Source organism: Podarcis liolepis (genome assembly GCF_965112155.1).
Source record: "Podarcis liolepis genome assembly, chromosome: 4".
Classification (NCBI taxonomy): domain Eukaryota; kingdom Metazoa; phylum Chordata; class Lepidosauria; order Squamata; family Lacertidae; genus Podarcis; species Podarcis liolepis.
In genome coordinates, this window is record NC_139558.1 from 24,174,923 (window position 1) to 24,202,306 (window position 27,384).

Below are 27,384 nucleotides of genomic sequence, written 5' to 3' on the forward strand. Positions count from 1 at the left end.
TCGCCAGAAGCGGCTTAGTCATGCTGGCCACGTGACCCGGAAGCTGTACGCCGGCTCCTTCGGCCAATAAAGCGAGATGAACGGCACAACCCCAGAGTCGTCTGCGACTGGACTTAATGGTCAGGGGTCCCTTTACCTTTTACCCTGCTCCTAGCTTCCGGGACCTCTTTCCAGCCATCAGCCCTCCCAACAAAGCTATTTCTGTCTCTAGGGCATAGACTACCCAAACTGAACTGCAAATTTCTGAACTGCGCTATTTGCCAGGACTGGGATTGGGCAGTGACGGAACCCAGGGCGGGGGCAGGAGCAAGGGCAGTGGGCATGGGTGGTGTGTACATCTGTCATCTCATTGTTTCCTCACCCTCAGTACTATACTGCTTTAATTTGTTCATTGCAACAATATATAACATACTGAAAAGAATAAAGCAGCCAAACAACTAAGCCACTTTTACTCACATGTTTCCCACAGATCGAGAAGAACCTGAAGACAATTACACATGCCCCCATCATGTATGTGTAGGCATTCTGGAATTCAAACACAGAAGTTGTTTCTGCTTGGTACTACTTCTTAAATGGCAGCTTAAAATACTAAGGACTATTGGCAAAATCTGTTGGTGTTTCGCAACTTTCTGACTAGTTGCAGGACCTTAGCCAGACCTAGCAGAGTAAACGCAGAGTTCACAAAAGCAATTGGCAACTTGGCTGCAGACAGGATGGACAAAGCAGGAACCAGGAACTTGTAGTTAGGTGTTTATTACATACAGTGAACTATTTACAGGAATAGAACAGAACACGGATCTTTGACTAGCTCTCTCATACACGACTCACAACTCTTACACTCAAACTCGTACTAACACACATTCCAGTTAGTAGGCCATTAATCATTATTCCCGTGAGAGAGCTTGACCAATCATGGAGCTGTCTCCATGCCTCTGTATCACCAGGCAGACTTACTCCTTCACATTGCCTTGGCTGTTGGCCAAACCCTAATTGACTCTGTGTGTGTAGCTGCATGTGTGCAGATTCCCAACAAGGACTATTACTGTTTACATCTGATTGCACCTGATCTTTGGGTTGGGGAAAAGGGAGTGTTGATCAGTTTGTATCCCCCCCCTTTTGAATAAATAGAAAATAATAATAATAATAATAATAATAATAATAATAATAATAATAATACCGAAGCAGCTCATTAATTACATTTCAGGTATACAAACTATAATATGTGATCAGTTTTCACAAAAAAAAAAAAATCAGTTTTCTGGAACTTACAGTTAGGGCAAAGTGGAGTATCACCCAAATGACTCCTAAAGATGTCACCAAGAGATCATAGCGATTTCTTCTGCTCTGCCAAAATCCAGCAGGTGACATAGCAATAATTTTCATGGTAACCTTTAAGAGAGGAATGTATATGTTATCACTTTTCTGTGAGGCATCATTCATTATGCCACCACACCCCAAAAATTCTGCCCTACAGGTAACTCAAAACTTATGCATGTGTAACGTGTGCATTTAGCTTTATATGTTTGGCAAAAATGTATTACCCACCCCACCCCCGCCAAAGGAGGCAGAAAGGGGGGGAATCCTACCCTATATGTGATTTTGGTTTATGTACTATGCACAGAATGTAACCCCCCATGTAAGTTGAGAGTCACCTGTACCCAAACTGGGGGGTTATTGGCAAATCAGTATGAATCTGAACAGACTGAAAAGTAAAGCTGTTGCATGATGTCCAAAAGCAAAACTGACAAAAGATGCAATGTTGTAGACTGGAGAAATTGTGAAATATATCACCTTACCTCAAGAACAAAAATGAAGGTGAAGACGACGGACATTGCTGCTAAAGGACCGGTAACGGGGTCTTGATCATCCCACTTATATAAAAGAAGAAACAGGGATTTATAAAATATTTCTAAATTATTAAAAGAACACTAGTGCCTGCTGGGTCAGGCCAGAGGCCTATCTAGTTCAACACCCCATTCTCACAATGGGCCAACTGAACACCTATGGAAAATCTGCAAGCAGGAAGTGAGCACAAGAGCACTCTCCCTTGCTGCAGTTTTCCACAAGAACAGTCGCCAGGGTTAGTAGACTTATCTTTTCCTCTTTTAAAGCCATCCAAGTTGGTCATCACTGCCTCAGGTGGGAGCAAATCCCACAGTCTAACTATGCACTGTGTGAAGAACCGATTTATTTTGTTTGACTCGGACATTCCAATGTTCAGCTTCACTGGATATTCCCCAAGTCCTAGTGTTATGTGAGAAGGAGAAAAACTTTACCCACTTTCTCATCCCATGCATAATTTTATATACTTCTATCATGTTATGGTGCTGGAGTAGACTCTTGAGAGTCCCATGGACTACAAGAAGATCACACCTATCCATTCTGAAGGAAATCAGCCCTGAGTGCTCACTGGAAGGACAGATCCTGAAGCTGAGACTCCAAGACTTTGGCCACCCCATGAGAAGAGAAGACTCCCTGGAAAATACCCTGATGTAGGGAAAGATGTAGGGCACAAGGAGAAGGGGACGACAGAGGACGAGATGGTTGAACAGTGATCCCTAAGCTACCAGCATGAGTTTGACCAAACTGCGGGAGGCAGTGGAAGACAGGAGTGCCTGGCGTGCTCTGGTCCATGGGGTCACGAAGAGTCGGACACCACTAAACGACTAAACAACAACATCACATTGCCTCTAGCCTTTTCTCTAACTCAGCAGCCCCAAATATTGTATGCTTTCCTCATAGGGCAGTTGCTTTATCCTCTTGATCATTTTGCTTTGCCATTTTCTGAACCTTTCCCAACTCTACAGTATATAATCTACTGCTTTGCAAGATGTCGTAAGGAACAGAGCAAATACCTTAACAGATAACAACACAGACTGGGCCAAGACAAGCACAGCAATGGTCCTTTTGAAAAATGGATGTTGAGTTATATCATACATCTTGGCTCGAAATCCATCATTATCTGGGAAAAACAATTAAAAGTACACAGTTTAATAAAGTATATAATTCTTTTGTGTCACTCTCTATTTTCCTGAACTTTGTCTAGTTTGCATATGCACAGTAATAAATCTCTTAGACCTTTAAATTTTGAACACTTTTTGAATTCAAATTCTGAACACCTGAAGCACATTTTGGGCTGAAGTTAATGCCCTTTCGCAAAATTTATAGACATAGAATATTTTCACTTTAATATACACAAACTCATAGGGGCCTCATGATTACAATTATAATGTGAAACCTAAATTCCTGCAGAATTATGAATACCTGGGCGAGGTGGGAGATGAAGTGGCTGTGCTATCTTCAGTCTGCTCTTGAGATCCTCCCATCGCCTCTGATCAACTGTCAGCAAAGCTGTCCCCTAAATGAACAAGAATAACAAAATAACTTGACGTATTTGTTTATCAAAAAGCTGGTGTGTGTGTGTGTATGTGTGTGTGTGTGTGTGTGTGTGTAACTGTACACCAAGTTTACTATCCTATCTTTGGCCACCAAGAAATGGTTTGAACAAAAGCTTCTCATATTGCTTCCAAATGATACACCTGCCCTGGTACATATTTAAAAGTTAATGGGGCCATAGTCCTAGCCCCACTCCTGAGCTTGGGTGGATCCCTGGCCCCACTTCTCAACATCCAGGCATTGAATATGGATGTCCAAGAAAGGCAAGCCTACATGAGAACTGGATACCCCATCGTACATTAGGACTTCTTAGGGAAGGGAATTCCAAAGCTTGGATGCAATAGCTGAGAACATTTCCCCTGAAAATCCACTTGCCTATCCACAGGAGCAGGTCCTCAGTTAATAACAGGGGGAAGGTTCATATAGGAGAAGATGGGCCAGAAGATAACAAAGTCTCAACCAGGCAGAGGGCCTTCTCAGTAGTGGTGCCCGCCCTCTGGAACACCCTCCCATAAGATGTCAAGGAAATAAAAAACTATCTGACTTTTAGAAGACATCTGAAGGCATCCCTGTTTAGGGGAGTGTCAGGGAAGTGTCAGGGAACTGCCATTGGCTCAGGGGCGAGAGGGGAAAAGAGAGCCCCCCAAGATCGTGGGAAGCAGCACCTCCTCAGCGGAGGAGAGTAACCACGCCTCCAGTGGAGCGGAGCTGCAGGGCTCGGAGGAGGCGAGGCGGTGCCAGGACACCTTGCCTGAGCAAAGTGGGGAGGAGAGAGGTCCTCTGTTACCCACGCCCTCCTTGCGCAGTAGGCTTCCGCGCAGAGAGGGGAAGCGCAGACTGGGCGTCAAGAAACTACTCTGCTGGGGAAGGTTTAAGGACCGCCCACTCTCAGATTCTGCCAATAAATGAGCGAGCCACAGAATAGTGGCACTCTGCATGGTGAAGGTTTTTTTTGGCACCAATAACAAGGCTTTACAGCCGACCAGGGAGGCATTTGCCTGATTGCTCTCGAGCAACCCCCTGATAGTCTTACAGGGAGTTTTTAATGTTTGATGTTTTATCGTATTTTTAATATTCTGTTGGGAGCCGCCCAGGGTGGCTGGGGAAACATAGCCAGATGGATGGGGTATAAATAAATAAATAAATAAATGATGATGATGGTATCTATGACTTTATAGGATAACACCAGCATTCTCAATTGGGCACGGAAGTGAACAGGGAGCTAAAGCGATAGATATATACACTGTGCCACTTTTTGTTGCAGCTGAAACTTGAGGATTCTACAGAGGTGTACCCAAGAATAGTCCATTATAGTAGTCTCACCCTAGTGCATTAGAATGCACTATCGTAGTCTAACCCTGGAAGTTACTAACTTCCAGGGCATATCAGTCTATTTCTATTGCATGTCAATTTCCCAAGTGTTCCAATTTCATTTTGCCTTGCTTTGTGATTTTATTTATTTATTAAAAAACACTATTTACATGTATTTTTAAACAAATATGTATTTAAATGTGTAATTCATTTCAATGCATTTCTAAACATCTTTTAATCCCAAAATATATACTGCATTTCTTTTGAGACAAGAACTGAACTGTAACATTCTGAGAAGTGTGAAAAACGATATTCCACTGTGTACTCAGGAGGTACAAATCAGGTCAGTTCTCTTTAAAACATGGACTGAACGAAATTCTCCTCCACCTTTAGCAAGTGATACGATGACTGTGGCCAGTTAAATCACCCCAGGAATGGGGGCAGTTGGCAGATGAGCCCAAGTTGGTATCGTTTTATACCTGCAATGTTATCTGATAATTGCATGGCAGCACATGGGAGGTGCAAAGACAATATAAAAAAGTTATTTCATGAGAAATAGAAAGCCTGCATTATTACCTTATTTTCATTGAAATTAGCAATGACGACTCCGACGAAAAGAGTTAGCCCAATCATACAGCCAAGGAATACAAAGACATGGATGTAGATGCCATGGATCTGCATAAATATATATATATATTTAAAATGTTACTTATCTGTATAAATTAAAGGAGGAATTAAAAGGTCTGACAAGTGCTGAGGTATATATACTCACGGGCCCCACACGATGAATGATAACATCTCTGACTTCAACCCATCCCTTTAAGGAAAGGACTTCAAATAATGCCAGCATTGCATTCCCAACATTGTCAAAGTTAAAGTTCCGAGGGTTGGCCCTGTTAAAATATCACAGGGAAGGGTAGTAAAAATACATGCACTTAAGCTCCCCAATTGTACTGAAAGAATTGACAAATCTCTTAGTAACACTAGTGAGTAGTTTAGAGCCAAACACACACACACACACACACACACACACACACACAGTCATGGAGACAATCATACACATTCCTGGGATGTATATTTACATTTCTGATTCACTTATTTCCCTGAATTAAGTAGCTAACAATCAAAGAGGACAGTCAGGGATAAGAGTTCCATTTGACCCCTGAACATCTGGAAAAACAGACTAACAGTGCAATTTATGTACATCTGCTCCGAAGCAGACATGGTCAGCGTGTATAGGATCCCAGAAGATTTAAGGATGTGGATCTCCAGTGTTATATTTTAACCTCACAGCACACCACTACTAAGTGCATCAATATGTGGTCCATGACCCTGGAATAAAACTGGAGGCCACCAATGTATCAATGCAATAATATTATTTATTAATTGTTGAATGCAATTTAAGTCTATTGATTACAATGCATCCACTTTGAGTATGACTTAGTTGAGTATCAGCCTCTGCACTCAAGTCTTCTGTCTGTGCACTTTTCCTCATGGTAAATACATTTTCTTACACTGACAAAATTGGTTCCTCACATTATTAGTGCTATTGCTTAAAGTCTTTAAATTGCTTACACTTAGAGACTTGGATTCTGAAAGTATATGATTCTGCAAATACCACAGCATCACCAGCTGCTCCCATCACAGGACATCGTTTCAAGAGAATAGCACAGCACTTTCCCCTAGCCACATATAGCTTCCCATATTAAAATATTTGCAAAAATGAAACCTGCTTTAGAAACCCTGATTTCTAATATTAATGGAACAGAATGAAAGAAAATCTCCACATCCTAGTACTGGGTGCTTCCTTGCAAGCCCCCTCACCAGGATAAATTTTACAATAGCATTTTGGAAAAGAATAGCAAAATGGCTACCTATGCTTACATTTGTAAAATAAGGAACAATTTTAAAGTCAGCATAATGGATGCCCACACTATATTGCTTTCCAAGCATCTTCAGACACAGACTCTACTATTAAGAAGAATCCCCCCTCTTATATCTTATGCCTTCAATTCACTGTGTGGGAATGGGGTCAACAGCGGGACAGAAATTCAAGCAGAAGGATCCAAGTATGATATAATCATCTATAAATTACTCTCTCCTTTCAAAATCAAAGGATCGGGTACCTTAACTTCCCTTGGCACATCTAACTCTTCTGACATTTAGGGATTTTGTCATAATAATGGTTCTAAATCTATGTGGCTGCAGCTTAAAATCCTACTCCCTCAATGACAAGGCAGAACTAATATATCCGGCATCTCTATTGCCGTTTTTATAGCCCTTGAAAATTGCATTGTCTGCTTCAAATCTTTTTATATGTGCCTAGGCTACATATACTCAGTTTCATCATTTTCTAAGCGTAGATAAACTGCTTAAAAACTTTGCTGCTCTTAAACAACCGGTACCATTATTCCCATTGTTTTTGCCATAATATTACTAAAATTATGTCCACATGCTCTCCTGGTTGTGTGATTTACCACCAAAATCGAAATGTAGGAAGGAGTACTTGACTTGCACAAGTTAACTATCATGTAACTGATTCTTACAGTATCCACTGCATAGCTTAGATTACTAACTGAATCTTCAGAATAAATGCACAGGCCATAATATACTACTTACCAGACTCGAGGCACCCAGAATCCAGGCTTCTTTTCGCCGGGTCTTAATTTTAGATTTAGATTTTTGGAAACACTTACATTTATTCGGAATATGCCATGGCAGTCTTCCTATAATAAACATAAAATAATGCTCATAAAAAGCTGCAGACAAACCAAAAATTAATCCCGTATGACAAACACCAGGAAATTATGTCATAAAGTGAGCATAAGTATTGCTTTTGATTTAACTCAAGGAGTCAAATCCCTCATTAACCAACATCCCACGCTAGGCCAGCAAAGATGATACATTCATAAAAATGGTATTCCTTATGATGAGCGAGAAAGAAAGAGAAACCTGTACATTTAGCAGAGTTGTACTTCACTGACTGAACTTTGGCAACATCTGTTCAACAATAGCAATTACTTTCTTGGTGAGGTAGAGGGAAGGAATCCACACTCCTGCTTTCCATCTCCACTCACTAACAGCTAATCGTGGGGTTATCTCATGTTTCATTCAGTGTGCATTTTAAGCTGACTCTATCAAATTGCACTTTCTGAAACAATTATGAGAAACTTCAAAGTTGCACTATTATCTGAATTTTTTGATGCAGGTCTTCAACCAGTGTTTTAAAAAATGCATATATTAGGGGGAAATGTGCATTGAAATGAATATATTTGTGAAGAATGCATTATATCAGGAAATATACTTGCAAAAAGGTGTATATTTTTCAAAATGACATACAAAAATGTTTTATTAGAAGAAACCTGCACCTGAAAAAGTGTGTGTGTGTGTGTGTGTGTCACACACACACTGCTGCAGAAATGTGTACAACTGAATTCAAGATTGGAAAAATGAGAAACTGAGAGAACCATTCCTACTAACAGCCTTCTTGGCAAAGCTGAGTGTGTCCTCTGCTCACCAACCACAAATGTGTGTGAGGGTTTCTAAATTGGGACCACAGAGCTGTTTCACAGTGACAATGCAGGTCTGCCATCTCTCACACATAATGTCTTATGTTGATCTCATGTGATGTATAGTCATGTTATCGGTAAAACTTCTGAGTGAACCATAAATTTCTGACGCAATATAAAGCAGCTTCAGATATACTTTTCTTTTTTTGTGCATTTTTTGTCGTCATTAAATGTCTCATAAACTTCCCCCACCCTACTCTAGAATGGGACCGCAGACGTTAGTGGAATTTTGCCCATATGCAAAGGTAGGAGATGCTCTGTAAATGCTGAAGCAAGCAAAACTTGTTCTTACCCTTGCAATAATATGTGGATCATTGCACTTAGCCAGTTTCCCAGCAAAAAGCTGAACTCCAAAGCTTGCAAAAACAAGCATCAATGTCAGCAAAAGAATGGAAACCTGTAGGAATAAATGAAAAGCAGTCCAACTTTATTGAAAACAGTCTTATATTCAATGCTCAAATCCTCTGTGGGTATCTTCTCTTAAGCCACCAGCCCTGACAACAGACTGGCACCAGTTGAACCCTGGACTGTGTCTCCTCTTTAAGTCACACAAGGATAGTTTAGAGCAGGGGTAGGCAACCTAAGACCCGAGGGCTGGATGCGGCCCAATCACCTTCTCAATCTGGCCCACGGACGGTCCGGGAATCAGTGTGTTTTTACATGAGTAGAATGTGTCCTTTTATTTAAAATGCATCTCTGGGTTATTTGTGGGGCATAGGAATATAGTCCGGCCCACCACATGGTCTGAGGGACGGTGGACCGGCCCACGGCTGGAAAAGGTTGCTGACCCCTGCTTTAGAGAGACATTATTCTGCAGTATTGCATGGGGTTCCTGCAAGATCAATGTGCTGCCATCTTTTCCCATGCAGCTGTCATTACTATTTCTTCCATAATAATATCCATGATGCAAACCCTTCATAAAATTGCAGGAAGGGAGGTTCTTGCCTGCAATACTGATGTGTCCTGAGGAAGGTGGCAGCAAGGTACTTCCTCCTATTCCTCATTCTTTTCGTTCACACATGTGTTTTCACATCCTTTAACCCCAGTGACATGCCTCTTATTGCATTTAAATGCATTCCTCACTCCATTCAGGTAAATTTCATGACCTACATTTCATGCATGCAGGTAAACCTCTTTGCAATCAGAAACACAATCTTAAGAAGAATCCTGCTTCACACATTGATCAGCTACATGTCTTTGGGAAACTCACAAGGAGGACATTCTTTTAAGTACACTTAGGTCGTCACAGCATGATAGAATACGAAGTTTTTTTGAAAGTGTTATGTACATTGCTTAGAAATGCCATGGATAAAGCGATATATAAATAGCTTAAATAAAATAAAAGGGCAATTGTGATGCATTCTCCCCAGCCTTTAACCAGAACTTTGGAAGGGCCCAATTATAGTATTTTTTATTCCCCCTATTCTACGGAAGAGCTTATAACTAAATAGGTTTGGAGAGAGTTACCCAGTCTAAGAACAGATGGGATTTTAACCTGTTCTTATTAGGATGTAGCGAAATGCATTGACCATAAATCTATTGAACAGATACTGGTGAATGTAATACATTTGACTTTTAAATCTTTTATTGGAAGATTAACAAAATAAACAGTGCTCACTAGAAAGATTTCCTTGAAGCCGCTGAAAAGTTCTCGGACAACCTTTCTCATCTGAGGCACCAACTTAAATATCCGAAGTGGCCGGAGACACCGTAGCACCATTAAGAGCTGAGCTCCTGACTTCGCAGGGACGTTTTGCGGCATCCAGCAGAGAAATATCAAGCTTACCTTTTGAAAGGTGGAAGAGGACATAGCCCAGGTGTTAAAAAAAAACATTTCACGTACTCATTTGCTAGCTTGGGCAGCTGAGGTTGAAAGTTAGTCTTAAAACCTTTTAAATAAAGTAAAATATCTCACACAGAACACCAGAATAAAATGCGATCCTATGTATGCCGTGAGTATACCAAGTCTATAGTCCTACTGTGCTGGGGGCTGCCAAACCAGTGTTTGCACCAGCATAACACAGCTGCAATCCGGTAGGCAAAGCTGGAATCCTAAGATTAACACTACAAACAATAGTCGGCATAGTAATAATGACAGCAAGTCCCACAAAGGGAATGTCTTCTCCATAAGATCTAACCTAGCATCAATTTTAATGTGATTTCAGCACCAAGGAAATATCTCAGTATTTGCTAGGACATGTCAGCATTTAAGTAAGTTGCATGATTATAGTCTGTCTGTTCTACATTTCATGATTCTGTTCTATTCGTTTCTTTTTTCAGGTTCTTTTTTTGTTATAGTTTATTTCCATCATTTTATTGTAAGCCACCCATGGAAATTTTACTGAAGGGCAACCCAGAAAACTTCAGTTTTTTAAAAAATGCCTGAATAAACACAATGATGCTCGCCAATGACACCCTCACATTAGGTACCAATTAACAAAGGAACGCGGGTGGTGCTGTGGTCTAAACCACTGAGCCTCTTGGGCTTGCCGATCAGAAGGTTGGCGGTTTGAATCCCCGCGACGGGGTAAGCTCCCATTGCTCTGTCCGTGCTCCTGCCAACCTAGCAGTTCGAAAGCATGCCTGTGCAAGTAGATAAACAGGTACCACTGTGACAGAAAGGCAAACGGCGTTTCCATGTGCTCTGGCACTTGTCATGGTGTTCCGTTGCACCAGAAGCAGTTTAGTCATCCTGGTCACATGACCTGGAAAGCTGTCTGTGGACAAACACCAGTTCCCTTGGCCTGAAAGGCAAGATGAGCGCTGCACTCTATAGTCACCTTTGACTGGACTTAACCGTCCAGGGGTCCTTTACCTTACCTTTACCTACCAACTAACACGTGGCCATGATAGAAATGCCATGATGTTACACCAGTGTTCAACATAACAGTGTGCCCTGATGGCAAAAGGCGATTGAGCGGTAATCCTATCACACTGGAGTAAAGGTGCAAGAAAGTCTAAATGCCTATTTGTGTACATTTCCTGACTGGTTGGCCATCTTGACTGCCAGCTTGGACCTCAACCATACCCCAAAGAATGGTCAAAGCCTGCAAACAGAGAAGGGAAGGGGCATTATTCCTCTATTCTGCTGTAATTATTATCTGGATTTGTTGACCTAGCTTTTGTGAGAAGCCTTTCTTGTGAGTAATAACATTTCATCAACACTTTCCATATTAAAATGATATTTTGAGGGGTTGGAAGACATGTAAAGGTAAAGGTAAAGGGACCCCTGACCGTTAGGTCCAGTCACGGATGACTTTGGGGTTGCGGCGCTCATCTCACAGGGAGTTTCAAAAAGACTTTAATCTCGTTTTCTTGCAAGTGTGACCCATTGATGTCAACAGAATTTAGTTCCAAGATGTTCAAGAATTGGATATGTGTGTAGTTTTCTGAAAATTATTATTTCATTTGGGATACATTGCTGTTACTTTCTGCGCTCCCAAACAATGGTGCAATGCGGAACAATACAAGCTGAACTGAACTTTTCTAAATGTTAGAATTATTTAGAAATGGAGTTTGAATGCAGTTTTTCTTCTTCTTCAAACAAAGTAGAAGAGGCAGAGAAGGATTTCTGAGAAAAGGCCTCATTTTCTAACTGCAGACACGCAAGACTTGAATACAAATTGATTGTGACAAATTATATTCATTATATCCGTGACACAGTCTAATATCTACAAGATTTAATCAAGCTCACAATGTTTTCACTTAGAAGTTTTGTTCAGATATAGTGCTATGATTTTTTTAAAAAAACAGTCTTTTTTGATAATATGAACATTAAGTATTTATCTAATGCCATCTATACATAGTTCAATGTTAAATATTTCTTTTATAAAAGAAATTACCGTACTTTTCCATCTATAAGACACCCCCATGTATAAGACGCCCCCTATTTTGGGGGACTGAAATTTCAGAAAACGGGAGGGGATGACAAAAAGTTGTTGAGCTTTTTGGGGGGTTGTTGAGCTTTTTTAGGCAGAAATGGCGAAAATCGCTCACCCCCACGCATCGCAATATTTGCCTCCCATCTGTCCCTTTGCCTGCAGAAGCTGCCAATTGCCCGCCCAATTGATGCAGCATTGGCCACCCATTGATGCAGCATTGGCCACCCATTGACACAGCAACCAATAATATGCACAATAGCCACTGACAGCCATGGCAGCAACCAATCAAACGTCCACCCTAGGCACTACCCAAGTATGAGACAACTTCCACTTTTTAGCATGAATTTTAAGGAAAATAACCTAGTCTTTTACATGGAAAAATATGGTACTAAGTGACAAGGACTATGATGCCATGAGGTAAGATAAGATTCGTATTCTAAAAGCTATCCCCAAATGAACATCTTCCCCCACATCATGTACTCATGTGCTGGGATCTGCTTTGGAGGCTCTTTTTCATAATGCCCCTGCCAGCTGAGAAATATGAATGGCAACAAGGGAGATGAATTTCTCTGAGGCGATGTCCTATTTATGGAACTCAGTCCTCTGGGAGGCTTGTCTGACACCTACATTATCCTTTCAGGCCAAATGCATAAAGCTGAATGCACACAAGTTAAATGTGCATAAGTTGTGAGTCTATCATACTAACAGTGCAACTGAATCTTACATTTGCATATGCATTTCTTATACATTTCCAGGTAAACAGGTATTTATGTACCTATGTACAACTGAAAGTACTTTGGAGTTTAGATGTAAATTGCAGACAAACAATATATACAAATTGTTTTTAATTTCTAGTGTGGATTCTCATTCTTATTAGATGAAATTATTTCCCCAAAGTTTGCTTGTTTTTTAGTTAATCATGACTAGCGCAGAATATTAGGCACATTGGTGAAAAATGCCCGAAGAGCAAATACTTACAAGATATATAAATATATCCATGACACCCCCAAAGTCTCTTATGACTGCCGTTGGAGTAAAAAACAAGCCATCAGCCATAATCTTCAAATTAAGTTCAATGCTCATGAATATTACAAAAACATATTCAGCGATCTGAGAAGCAAAGGGAAAACCAAATATTATTTACCCTTGAACTTGAAAACAATGGGTTCTTTTGTACGACAAATTGCTTCTATATAATTACCTGAAGTGTTGGTGCATGCATCACTCTTCGAAAAGGAGATTCGAACATCATTGAAATGCAAGAGCATATAGTGACAATGATCATTACCCAGTCCAGATATGTAACCAATCCCAGCAAATCACTGCAGAATAAAATGAAGCATTCAAAAGGAGTTTCCAATATTAATGGCAAATATCTATTCAACGTACGGCATGGATGAGAAAGGTAAATGAAGAACATCTACTACAATTTTAACATTTGACAAATCCATAACAAAATCATTATAGTGACATATTAACAAACAGGTATTTTCTAAAAAAAAATTAAGTTTAGAAATCATGCACACAGATATAGCAAATGTAACTGGACAAGTAGTAACATTTGTTTTTGTTTTTGCTATGCTTACTAAAGTTGATGATATTTGGTATTTTTCACTGCTCCAGTAACAGGGTCTGTTTTAGAGCTGTAACAGAGGAAAGATGTCTTCAGAATTTGCAGTTCAAGCTCTAAGAAGCCATGTAATTATGACACACACACGTCAGAGAACAGATTCCTGGATTTGTGTTTGAATTTAAAGCTTACTTAAGGTCATTTTGCATCAAGTTACTACTTTAGTTATTTCATCTATGGCATGCCAGGACTAAGAAAAAGTTCTTAATTCAATTACAGAAAGCTAACAGAAATCAGTATTAGTTTAAATCTTGGTTTAGTTTTGAGACAAGATGACAAAGGGATTGATGGATGTTTAAAAAATTAAGAAATGAAGGGATTCCCCCCTCCCCTGTAACACGGTCATCACACAATGAAGCTGATTGATAGTAGGCCCTTGTCTGATAAAAAGGATTACCTCTTTAAAAATGGCTGCATTCACACATATTAGCCACAGCTTATTGTGGACGTGCCAGTCAAACCTGTTTTGTTTCTCCCTGATAGAGCTGGGGATGAATAAACCATGATCCCTGGGCTTAGCATTTCATCTGAGCTAGGAATAGGAGCTTCAATCAAACAAACTGAACAATAAGTCAAACATGGTTTGTTTCCTTCACGTGCTAACAAGGCAGCACAAAGCACCCCAGGCAGACAGATAACTATGGTTTACTGTGACATGCAAACTGGACCAATATGTAATACATATGGAAACTGATTTATCGCAGCCATGGCAATAGCCACTTTCTTAGTTGGATTAAAAAAATCATTAGACTCATTCATGGAGCATAGGCCTATTGATGGCTATTGGCTGTAATATCTAAATGGAACCTATATGCTCAGAAGCAACATGCCAAATTGCGGCAAATGACGTAATTGCTGGGAACTTTAAGAAGTCTAGGCCCAGGTCTAGTGCTATCTTATGTACGCATGCCCCAACAGTACCACGGTGAGCTTCCATGCCCACACCATAGGTTTGCACTAACCATGTGCTGTGGTACCACAGTAAGGGCCTCTGTTGCCATGAAATGGCAGTGGAAGAATTTGCAGTGGTATGCTGCTGTGCTGTATGGTGACTGCTTGCAGGTGTTATACTATGGTTTTAAAGATGTCACTACAAGGAAGTGGCTGGAATGAGGATAAACAAATAAAAAGTTACTCAGCCGAACCCTATTACTTGATGTATGAGCTTGTGAAGTAAAACACAGAGCCAAAGCGAAAACACAAAGCTGCCACAAAACACTCAGATACGTACGCGTTGAAGCGAGCTCGCACAACCACTCTGCAGAAATTTCTGAATCTGTGTTCACGGCCAACGATGAAGAGCGGCTTGTCAAAATAGGGGTGATTCTCTCGTAACTCTTCTTCCTGGACTTTCCTTTCAAGAATGCGGGGAAAAGGGACTTGTAAGATATTCAAACACAGGCAGGAAGGCATATAAAGCATATATTTTGTTAGCTTATAGCAACAAGACCATTGTGGTGCAGTAGAGAGAGGGTTGACTATAAGCCTTAGGAACCTTCTGCTCATCTGTGGCAACCACAGGATGGCTTTGGGCAAGTCCCTATCTCTCAGCCCTAACTGGCTGTGATCAGGAAAGTATATACTCTCTACGAGTGTGTATCAAAACCGCAGATGGCAAGAATCTTCTTAAAAAAGGACATTCGTCCTTTTTTCACACATTAGAGGAATACATCTAATGCCAGCTGTGACTGTTGGGTGCGTCATCTAAAACCATTCTTCTTGCTTTTGAAATACTGTTTTTGGCCCTAAGCAAATTTGTTATCAACTGGCAGAATAATCCAAATATCCGACCTGTCATGCAAAAGTCTGAATGGGGTGGATATGTCCTTCCGCCCATCCCTGTTCAGCTCTGCCAAAAGCCACCATTGTGGGGGTGGGGGAAGCCCCACAAATGAGCAGCAACCCAATGCACCTGCTTAAAAGGTAGGGGGGCAGATGTTATGGCTGAAATGGGGTGTTTCAAGGGTGGGACTGGGCCAGCACAATAACCAGTGGATGCTTTGCCAAATCTGCTGCCGCTATGAGCTGGAAACGGGCCCAAAACTGGCTTCTTCGCCCCACCAGCCTGGGAGCTGATGTAATGAAGGGGCATTTCACTTCTCCTTCTGCCTTCTGGCCTCGCTGGTGCAAGTGCCCCTGGCTGTACTCCTCTATCAGGCCTCACCACTACCAGCCAGGAGTTAAGATTATGACCTCAACGACTCAGATTATTAATTTATGAAGAAACTGGGGTACGGTCCTGGTAAATATATTCAATTTAAGAAAGTGGTAGAAATTTAAATTCCCTAAGTACCTTTTCATTTCTGCCTGTTCCTTCTTTTCTTGGATCATTTTTATCTCGCTGTCTTCTCTCTGTGCATTTCTGTACCTCACTGTATTAGAATGCTAGAAGAAGAAGAAGCATTTAAAAACACAAAACAGTTCTGTATTTTACCACACAAGAACAAAGCAAGGCAATGCAGGTAACTGCGTGTAGCTTATATTTTATTTTCAAAAACTACGGTACTATGAGAAGAGTTTCTTACTCAGTTTTTGAGAAAATTCACAACTTGATTAGTAATTATGTAGATACTCCACTATTATACATATTAACCAGAGCTTGTCCAGCCAAAATTAAGCATCTTTACATCCCATTGATTTCAATGGAAGTGGTAGGCATAAACCTCTACCATACATATCAATGGGACTTGCAAGTGCTAGGCTTTATCAGTTCACAAATTAATGCACTAAAAAGGAACACTAATATTACAGTGTTACAAAATCGTTATTGTAGAATTTGTGATTTGTTATGACAATTGTTTTTCTCCAAGATATTTTAATTTCCACTCCATTCTTAATTTTATTTTGACTTACATCTTGCGTTAGAGTTTCAAGTGATTTTCCTCTGCTGATTCGCTGACTGTTGGAGCCATGTCTTAGTGACCTGAAAAAATAACACTCTTTTGGGTGACAGATAACTGAGATCAAGTGTCGATCCTTACGTGATTACTATTATAGTGCACCAAGACAGTGTCCCTTGCAATCAATTTTTCTTTGGTTGCATCAAAAGCTTGTAAATTTTCAGCCTAGTCTAATCTACTATCAGCTACTTTTTTCTCTTGATTTTTAAAATGGATGATCTGAATGTCACAGAAGCTAACTACATTTGAAATAAAAAGCATTTTCTCCCCTTTGTACGTCACACTGATTTATCATTGTTATTGTCAAAGAAATATGGAGATTAGTTATTTATGGAGCTTAGTTTTCATTTTCATCTGTCTGATATAATCCACCATATTGTAAAATGCAACAACTGTCTTTACCTGCGTTCTTGACGTATATGATGCTGGACACTAAGAATTGATCTTTCTTTCGCAGGCTGCCCCTCAAAGGATCCACTCAACATGCGCTGGCGTGTACAGGCCCTAGGGAAATGAGCAGCACTATGGTAGGTAAAAATAAAATTGTACGGCAACTAAACAACTCAGTAGTTTGTTTTTTTAAGGACATAATTCACAGCCCTGCAGGAGGGGATTGGCCAAAAGCAAAAAACAAAAACCCCTCAAAACATTCCTCTTCCACGCCTTTCTCTTTCTCAGCCATACATGCACAAGCCATTACTCAGAACAACAAGTTGTATAAAATAGTTGTCATCTGCCCCTATCCTCCTCACGCCTAGAAGTTTGGCCTAAAAGCTCTTCCTGCTTCGGCCAGGGCTACAGGACCAGAGGGACAGAGACATGTGTATTAGACAGGAGAGAACACCAGCCTCCCAGTTTGATGAATGGCTTCATGGAGAGGGAAGAAAGAAGTTGCCAGGTAATTTGGTCTCAGTCCCCTCCCATGTGTGTATGTGTTTCATGTCCGGAATTTGTTTTTCTTCATTTTCAATATGGATAAATGAAATATTTCAGAGATACCTCATGTTGGAACTCTTTGTCTAATCAACTCCTAAATGGTGTGCTTTCATCAGAGTGTTTAATACAGAACAATTACATGAACTCTTGTTCTCTCCTTGCCTTTCCATCCATCTCTCCTTGTTTCAACTTGCTCACTCCCTGATTCCCCTTCAAACTCTGGTGCTATTAATTGTTTTACTTCTGAACTCCATACATATTATAAGTGTTAGCTTTTGTTAAAATACTTAATTTTCAAAGAATTCTTTTCTATTAAGGAAATACTTTTAACTGAAGTTTCCCCCGCCTAAATATTTTTGAAAGCAGAAAGGGGTTTAGTAAGATTGTATTGTTAGAATCACTAGAAGACTAGTAATACAGTGTAGTTTAAGGCAGCAATCCTACCCCTCTGAACTCAATGGCTCCTATTTCTGAGTAGGTGTATCTCTGATAAGTTTTTAGCTATCTGTGTTTTATCCATGTTTGTTTTAATTTATGTGAGCTGCCACGAGTCTCAGTTGTGGGGAAAAGTGGTATTTAAACACATTAAAGAATAAAATAATAATCATTTTGGCATCCATCTGTTTTTGGAGACAATGGAGAAATGGACCTTTGGGGATGAAGTCAAATTGTTGGACGGTTACAGAGCCTTCTGTGGTTGTAGAGACAGATATGGGAGAAACATGTTTAGTAATAGCTGGAGCAGATGAAGGTGTCTGGTTTTGCTGCTGGTGTTCCTTCTCACTGTGCTCCTCCCGGCGGTCATTCCTCCTCTGGTCACTTATACAGATGCACAACCTAACTGCCAATCTCCCTGCACTGGATTCCCACACCATGGGGTTGATGTTGCCAGCCTTCATGTCACTTTTGCAGACATCTTTGTAATGCAGAGTTGGTCTGCCAACAGGCCTGGTGCCTGAAACCAGCTCCCCTTGGGGATCCTGCCATCTTCCATTCTGTGGACATCACCAAGCCAGCGAAGGTGTCACTGAGATAGGATTGTGAACATGCTGGGAATGTGAGAGCTTGGGAGAGCACAACTTTGTTTGAGACTCTGTTTTGTCATGTGATGCCCCAAATCTTCCTGACATGTGGAAGGTGTTGCCCATGACTCACTTCCATAAAGCAGTGTGTTCAATACACAAGCCTGGTAGACCTTCATCTTGGCACTGAACGTTAGCATCGTATTCTCCCATACCCTTTCAGAGAGGTGAGCTATTGCTGTAGCTGCCTTGCCAATACACTGGTCCAGCTCAGCGTCGAAGGAGAAGTTGCTGGTTATGGTGGAACCCAGGTAGAAAAAGTCATCTACCACCTCAAGAGTGTGGTCACCAATGCTGATGTGTGGAGTGCTGATGATGTCCTGAGCCAGGATGTTTGTCAGGCTGGTGGTAAGGCTGAACTCTCCGCAGGCTTGGGCAAAATGGTTGATGAGTCTCTGCAGAGCTTCCTCAAGGCTGCATCAACTGCAAACAACATCTCTCAGATAAGGACCTGCCACACTTTTGTCTTGGTGTGGAGATGTGCCTGTTTGAGCAGACCCCCATCGCTCCTTGAATGGAAGTACACACTGTCTTCAGCTGAAGGCATATGAGAGCAACAGGGAGAAGAACATGCCAAATATAGTTGGGGCAAGAACACAGCCCTGTTTCACACTGTTTTTTATAGAGAAGGTGTCCAAGGATGAACCATCATACTAGATGGTGTCGCACATGTTGTCAAGGAAGGACACAATCATCTTGTGAAGCTCAAGTGGGCATAGAAGCATTGTAGTACATTGTTTTTCATTGTAATGCACTTAACAATGCATTGGATTTCTGAATAACATTCTCTTATCTTTGACACAGTGAAACTATCTGGCTATAAGCTTGTCTGTTAAATATTTTCAAAGATACATTATCCCTTGGCTGTTAACATCCCGGCGAGCAGAAAAGGTCATTCAATTTCGAAGAATATTTATAGGACCAGCTGAGCAGCTGTTTCAAATACCAACAGACTGCCAAAACTGAATATATAATTCCAGCAAGGCAATAATGTTGTTTCCCAAACATCATTGCAGACAGAACATAGGTGCTTCTAATTTTTTTAAAAAAGCAGGTAATAACTGAAAACAGAACTTGTGTGTAAGATGTGCAGTTCATGTTGAGCACAGTAAAAATGTCAAGAGGAGCATTGTCTAGAACATATTGTGGCTTCTATCTATAGTGACAAATATATGAACGGGCACTTTATCTTTTACCTCTCTAATAGCTAGAAACTGTTACAGAATTATGATGATGTTGGTTTTCTCCTGAGCACTATATTTTTCAGCAGACTTTGAAATTTGTAAGGGAAGGTATTAAAAATCTGGATCATTATCCCAATTTTTGTTTCTGGGCAAGCATGCCCTTTCCCAGGGGGAGTGAAGAGGGGCAGTCCCTAGATGGAGAGATGTCTAAGGTCTTGGGTTGTTGTGCTGTGATCTAGTGATTTGGGGATGCCTTCCTCAAGGTCTCTATGGGTTAGATTTGGAGGAGGGGAAAGGCAGAGCAGGCTCATGAAAGGTGGAAAGGTCACATCATACTCCTAATGATTGCTGGATGTCCAGAGATTAAATTCATCCAACTGACTGATTCCAAATCAGATGCCTGGGAAGGAGTTTTAATTGCATCAAAGCTTTTAGGAAATACCAAACTTTTACTTGTTACATGCAGAAAGTCAGGGGGGAAAAAAGAGAGGAAAAGAATTAGACTGGGGAAACTATTCAAGATGATTCAAATAAATCTGCTACTTGCAAATCAAATTAAGGGAAGCATCAAATCATCATTACCTAAGAATTTTGTTGATTGCAGTCTCCTTTTCCAGAAGGTTTCTTGCTCTAATGCTGAAAACAGATTTGCGGAGCTGTGAAATGAAAGGAAAAGCAGCTTTACCAATTGTGTATCTTGTCATGGGCCAGAATACTGATCTATTGAGCAGTTCATTTTGTGATGTCAAATGTCCTGCTATGGTGAACAAGGTACCTTTACTTATTTGGAATTTGCACCTCCTATGGAGTCCTACCTTATAATTTTGGACCAACAGTTTTAGGGATACAGTTATGTGAAAAATAAAGGTATATTGTGAATATCTATCACTCCTCACAGATTACCCAGATCATTTTAGCTGGCTTAACTGTTTTACATTTCAACACTTGCCTTGCAAAAAAGACTCTATCAGCTTCGTATGCATTATCTGAAAACACAGCAGGCTTTTTAATTGAGACTTTGAATGGCAAAATGCACCCGGATACATACATGCAAATATTTCTTAAGACTTGCATAAGAAAGCTTCATTCTGCCTTAGATCAGAAGTTGCAAGGTCTGTTTCTATTTGGTGATATTAGAGCTTTCCTATTTAAAAAAACTGCAATGCACTAAATCCAATTCTACGGCCACAGAATCTAACTACTATTACTAAAAAAAAAAAAAATGATAATGAAAGAAGATCTGCAAAAAATTACCAGGATCATAAAACTGCTTAAAGCAACACAGATGGTTTTTAGTAAAAAGGAAAGGCAAAAACACATCTGCCATGTGGATGGCAAGCCAACTCATTTGACAACAACCCAGATGTTGCAGATGACAAAGACGTTTTCAGAAAATCTCTGTCTGAAAACATCACAATTGAAAGCTAGAATATAAGGATGAAGAATACAAGCTTACTTTAAAACAATGTGATAAATGCAAACGCATCTGGAGAACATAGTAGTCCATTCAAATATCACTCGACATATTATGGTTTCTGTCCAGACTTGTGGTGTGCAAAGTTCCACGCATGTGATTCTCCACCAGAAGAAGAGGGGTGGCAATATTTGCAGATCCTTCCTCTCTCTAAAGCTGCTCCAAAGGATTGGGAGAACAGCATAGGATTGGTTGTGGGGGACTAGAAAGGGAAGGGTGAGATGGTGCTGTGCCCCCCATTTCCCAGTGGGAGCCCTTTTATTTGTATAGTGGCATGTCTGCATCTAGCCACACGCTTATGTGCCATTTCCATCTACCATTGCAGAGAGACATTTAAAATATAAATGTCAACGCTATCAATACCAGTACGTTGTTTAGTCATTCATGTCAATATGAGACTGTAGTTTGGTCTGCACAGAGCTGTGGCTGATCACCAGTACACACAACCCAAGGATATAGCTGCTTATGTTGCATCCGGGTTGATATTTTCCTTACCTCAAGCTGGTAATTTAGACGGAATACCCCCAACGGGATTGTGCAGAAAACCCAAACTGGGGCAGTATGACTCTGCCCCGACGAGGATTTCTCCCAAGTAGCACAGGAATTCACAATGGTGGCTGGCGTAGTGTTAAACTCATGCTTAGAACATGGTTAGCAGTTTGTGTGTTCGTACAGAGTAGCACAAGGGATGTGGGTGGCGCTGTGGGTTAAACCACAGAGCCTAGGACTTGCCAATCAGAAGGTCGGCAGTTCGAATCCCCGCGACGGGGTGAGCTCCCGTTGCTCGGTCCCTGCTCCTGCCAACCTAGCAGTTTGAATGCATGTCAAAGTGCAAGTAGATAAATAGGTATTGCTCCAGCGGGAAGGTTAACGGCGTTTCCGTGCGCTGCTTTGGTTCGCCAGAAGCGGCTTAGTCATGCTGGCCACATGACCCGGTAGCTGTACGCCGGCTCCCTCGGCCAATAAAGTGAGATGAGCGCCGCAACCGCAGAGTCGGCCACGACTGGACCTAATGGTCAGGGGTCCCTTTACCTTTACTGAGTAGCACATCACTGTATACAATTGGATGACATAAAACAGCTCTCACTGGTGTCAGATGCCTTTGACACCAGGTTACTGGTGGATTTGTGAAAACCTTAGCAGGGGCTTCTGCTTTTGTGTGGCATGGATCATCTCACCTAATTGTATTCATTCATGTTAGACTGGTTCCACTCGCGAGTGTGACAATGCCAACTATGCATTTTATCTGGCCAACAGCACCAATGCACAAGAATGGCAGCCACAAATGGTGCACTGTGGTGTTTTTTCTTAATGGCAACTACTTTTCTCAGGCTGCCCCGAAGAATGGAAAAATGTAATGTCCAGCACGTTTTCGATAAAACCAGTGGAAGCTGCTGCAACCATAGATAGCAGCTAAAGTAATGGTTAAGAAAACAAAATGGAAATAAATGGAAATAATGAAATTGATAGGAGAAGAATGAATGAATTACCGAGTGAATGCAATTTTAGTGAATGAATAACAAAACAAAAGTAAGGATCATGAATGAAATCAAATGGAGTAATCAGCTGATTTTCCCCTGGCATGTACCATACTTATTCAGACATTATGTTGTACAGTAAGTCTTATATACCTATGTATTCATTGCACTTATGCTTCTATTATCCATATAATATTAGTATTTTTAATGTAATCAGTCACAAAGTGAATGACTGAGTGAATGTTAGCTCTGCTTAACTGCTTAAAGCTATTGATGGCTATCTTAAATAAACAGGAGGTGAGCTACCTTCCAGCGGTCTTCCAGAAAGGACAACAGCATCCTGATAAGGCTGGAGATCCCTGTAATCATGATGTCAGCTTGCCTGTCATGCAACTTTGGACAGAGTAAAGAGAGAAAGAGGCTTGGCGGACTGAACTAGAGGGAAGAAAACTATGAGAACTTTGGATAAAGAGAAACTTTTGGGCAAAAACGTCTGCAGCACCTCTGTGCATTCATTTTGGAGAAAATGAAAACTCGTGAGATGTTGGAATAAAGAAAGGGGGCACGATTCTCCAAAAGACCCTAGGGCCACCATAGTTAGAAACCTGCTTTTGCTCAACTCCTAAACAGCTCTTCTTTATTATTTTCTAGGTTCTCTGATTCGCGTTAGAGGAAATATAGATAGCATGCACAAAGGAAGCTACAGCTGTCAGCATAATTTTTGTGGTTGATTTCAGTGTTGTGTGTTCAATTAACATCTCCCATAGCTCATGCTTGTTTGTTCTACTGTGCACACAGTCAGGGTTTTTTTAAGTTATTATTTCAAATCTGTGTTAGAGGGGAGAGATTTTGGAGAATGTTGGTGCATTTACAAGGGAGGTTGCTATGGTAATGGTAAGTATAGAAAGCCAGAATCAGTAGCAAAGTGCAACCTAATGTTCTACCCACATGGGCAAATTTCTCACTGAGTATACGAAACCATCTTACACTGAGTCAGCCCACGCACTGCCCAACTTTGTCTGGCAACAGTTTTCAAAGGCATTCAGCAAAAATCTCTCCCACATCTATCTGACTAGAGGCTCAACTTATGCATGGGGAATCTGTGCTCCATGGCATGGTACTGCAATCACCTAGACAGCATTTGGACAGATGTGCTATTATTTTCCCCCTGTTCTTCAGGTCCTGCAGTCGTGTATGACATCAATGTATGGAATATAACTATTTGTTTAAAAAATGTGTTGATGGGAGACTGCTGCATGGGTTGGTTTGTGCATAGCTGTCAACTTACAGATTTGAAAATAAGGGACCAGCAGCCTCAAAAATAAGGGATCAGCAGCCAAAATAAGGGATTTTCCAAGCACAGGTATGTTCAACTTCTGAGCCCCTCCGAGCCAAAGGCAGAAAGCCCAGCCAGCAGCCAACCGAAGCCTCAAGCGGTGGTTCCCACAGTGCAGCAACCCGACAAAGGGGATGCAGCAAGGGAAACCACCGTCACCTCTCTGCTGGGAAGCGCTGAGCAAAGGCGAGACCCCAGGCAACGCAGCCAATTTGATCAGCACAAGGCATGCAAGCTCCAACCCCCAGTCATTCTTAGACTCCTTATTGGGTGAGCAGCGCAGCCAAGCAACACCGCTGGAGCCTCCCTCCTCCCTGGCTGGCAGGGAGGGAGGGAGAGGAGCTGCTTCCTTTGAAACCCGGGAAATTTAAGGGACAGCAGCGGGACACAACGCTGGGATAAGGGACTTTCCTGCCAAATAAGGGACGGTTGACAGCTATGGGTTTGTGTGGACACAACACCAGCTACCCATCTCTTCCCTACACTGTGATGTCATCATGGAGTTCAGAATCGTAACAGAACTTTAAAAGGAAACCCCAAATTAGCATCAATCAAAAGTCTAGGGTCATAATTACGAAATCTGTCTGTTATGCTGGACAATCAATGCTCTATGTGCTTGTACAACTTTAATTTATGATAGGCATGGATATGCTGTTTACCTTCTGGTCAATGTATTTGTTGTCTTCAATTGCCAACCTTTTAGAATGGTCACATGAGGAGGAGGAAGCTGATGGAAGCCTTCTCAGTAAACAAGTTGTGTCTTGCTGCTGTCGGTCAATAAATTGCTTCATAAAGCTTTCCCTTAAGAGTAAAAAAAGGAGAGAGAAGGCTTTGAGGCAAAGCTCCTGGTTCACTTTATTTATAATTTGATAGTATCTGAAAAAATCCTGAATAGTCCATATGCTAGTACAAAAGATAAAATGAAAACGATACAAGGCATATTATACATAATGGATTTTGATTTGATCACTGAAGTAACATTAAATTTGTATGTAGCTACACGACTGTCTAAAAAAACCTTATGTTCTTCTTTAACCGTGCTTTCCTTTAAAAAATTATCATTTGTTTTGCACTTTACCTCTCTGTCTGATTCTGCTATGTGCTAAATTCCAAGTTTTAAAACCTCTGAAATAATCCATAGAAAACATCCTTTCTCAAGAAAAAAAAAAGATATTTCAGCAGGAATTCAAAGAACACATTTATTAAAAAGGGTTTTGTTAGACCATACTTTGCATCAGCCAGATTCTGGTTTTCAATTTGCTTGTTCTAATGGGACAGAATCATAGCTAACGCCCCCATTTATTTATTTATTTCATAAAATTTATATGCCGCTTGATTGTGAAAAACAAATCGCAAAGCGGTTTACAAAATATATTTTACTTATGTCTTTCCTAACATTCTACTCATATAAAGCAGAATGTTTAAGCCTGTCACAAAGCCATAGCTTAATTGAGGGTAAGTATTAATGCAACTTCTAAGCATGAAATTTCAGATAAATGTGTTTATATTGTGCAGGGATTGCTCTAGTATTTGGCAATGATTCTAAAAGACAATAGATGTGCTGTTCTAGCTTTCTTGTAAATTGGAAGACTCTTCACTCCTTTGGAAGCAAAACAGATACTATTTCTAGGTTGGTTCACAGTACAGATAATGCACTGGTAGTGGGCAAACAAGCAAAAAGGGGAAGAAAATGAGTACAGTGGTGCCCCGCAAGACGAATGCCTCGCAAGACGGAAAACTCGCTAGACGAAAGAGTTTTCCGTTTTGGAGGTGCTTCGCAAAACGAATTTCCTATGGGCTTGCTTCGCAAGACGACAATGCCTTGCGAGTTCCTGCGGTTCCCCCCCTTTCCCCCCCTTTTCTAAGCCGCTAAGCCGCTTATCAGCTGATCCGATCAGCAGATAAGCCGCTAAAAGCCGCTAATAGCGCTAATCCGCTAATCCGTCAATGGGCTTGCTTCGCAAGATGAAAAAACCGCTAGACGAAGAGAATCACAGAACGGATTCTTTTCGTCTTGCGAGGCACCACTGTATAGGCAAAATATATGTGTATATGGTTAGGAGAGAGAAACAAAGAAACAAGATGCGTCAGTATGGTTAAAGGGACCAAAATGTGATGTCTGTGATTCAAGTATTAAGTGTTTTGCAGCCATTTTATACTCATTTTTGGTGAAAGGGGGGGGGGGTCCTGTTTGGGGAATTGCATTGGCTCCAAACCACCTTAATTTGGCCTTGTGGAACAGGATCAATTTCACATTCTTTTTTTAAAATAAAAAAGACACACATTGGAGAAGAGAATCTAAAGAAAACTTCAAACCTATCTTAAAATACTTTTCACATTGCCAAGCACTTAAAGAGAGCTGAAAAGCGAATCTACCTTATTTTGGGGACTGTAAAATCCGAAGGGAGCTTGGAGATTTTTACCATTTGAGGTCTGTTAGGGAATTTTTCAAAGATCCGTAGGCGCAGTGGGAGCTTTTCCTTGGTATCTGCATTCGCCTCACTTTGCTTCAGCTAAATAAAAACACACACACATAAACAAGATTAAATAAACCAGGAACAAAGTCTTGCTCCCCCCCCCGCCCAAAGAGCAGCAAATGCAATCAACTGAAGAAACACAAGGTGGCAGTAAAGAACTACAGTAGAGACTTCTGTTTTGACATTAATTTCTTAGCGTTTCAGAACTACACGCAGTTACAACTGCAAAAAGTCCTTTTCTTGAAAGATTTAAAAATGCAAAGAGTGTTGCAGTAAATATTTGTATTTCCTTTGTGTAGTTTTTCACAGTTCTCTCACACTCTACAAGGAAAACATACTCCCCTCCCTCTTATTAGACCTGTCAGTTGTTGATAAGTGAAATGTTGTATATATCAGTGGTTCCCAATTCTTTTGGCACGGTGACCCACAAGTCCAAACTGACCCATCATTACACTGTCAGGTGGATTTTGGACATTAGGTCTTTACCAGCTGTCAGTTTCTTGCATTTTAACTGCAAGTTTGCCTATTTTATAACCATTACTTGAGACGCCCAAGCAAAACTTTGCTTAAAGCTTTATTAATGTGGAATTTGTTTAAATATTTGAAGTACATACAAGGTTATTCATAGTTTTATATATGGGAATGTAAGAACAGCTACCATCTGATGGCAGGATATTGCTTCCCAAGTTATAAAAACATGGTTATGCAAGCAGTGTATAATGAACTATGA

At 40.8% G+C, this 27,384-nt stretch overlaps 1 protein-coding gene across 10 annotated transcripts in view; it reads right to left on the minus strand.

Moving 5' to 3' along the window:
- NALCN (sodium leak channel, non-selective) overlaps positions 1-27,384 on the minus strand; it is a 191,064-nt gene that overhangs the window by 17,214 nt on the left and 146,466 nt on the right. For 6 of the 10 annotated variants that reach the window (XM_083501002.1, XM_083501000.1, XM_083501006.1 and 3 more), the window contains 21 exons: positions 26,554-26,690; positions 24,837-24,978; positions 23,148-23,234; positions 20,472-20,545; positions 17,090-17,191; positions 16,641-16,710; positions 16,081-16,172; positions 15,019-15,141; positions 13,744-13,800; positions 13,359-13,479; positions 13,136-13,267; positions 9,895-10,062; positions 8,569-8,673; positions 7,327-7,433; positions 5,480-5,600; positions 5,284-5,382; positions 3,265-3,358; positions 2,856-2,962; positions 1,797-1,871; positions 1,270-1,389; positions 457-525 (listed from right to left, as the gene is read on the minus strand). In XM_083501002.1, coding sequence (XP_083357128.1) covers positions 457-525; positions 1,270-1,389; positions 1,797-1,871; positions 2,856-2,962; positions 3,265-3,358; positions 5,284-5,382; positions 5,480-5,600; positions 7,327-7,433; positions 8,569-8,673; positions 9,895-10,062; positions 13,136-13,267; positions 13,359-13,479; positions 13,744-13,800; positions 15,019-15,141; positions 16,081-16,172; positions 16,641-16,710; positions 17,090-17,191; positions 20,472-20,545; positions 23,148-23,234; positions 24,837-24,978; positions 26,554-26,690 — 2,202 coding nt within the window. The remainder of the gene's footprint in view (positions 1-456; positions 526-1,269; positions 1,390-1,796; positions 1,872-2,855; positions 2,963-3,264; positions 3,359-5,283; positions 5,383-5,479; positions 5,601-7,326; positions 7,434-8,568; positions 8,674-9,894; positions 10,063-13,135; positions 13,268-13,358; positions 13,480-13,743; positions 13,801-15,018; positions 15,142-16,080; positions 16,173-16,640; positions 16,711-17,089; positions 17,192-20,471; positions 20,546-23,147; positions 23,235-24,836; positions 24,979-26,553; positions 26,691-27,384) is intronic. The other 4 variants (XR_014525549.1, XM_083501008.1, XM_083501004.1 and 1 more) reach the window with 1 other exon arrangement.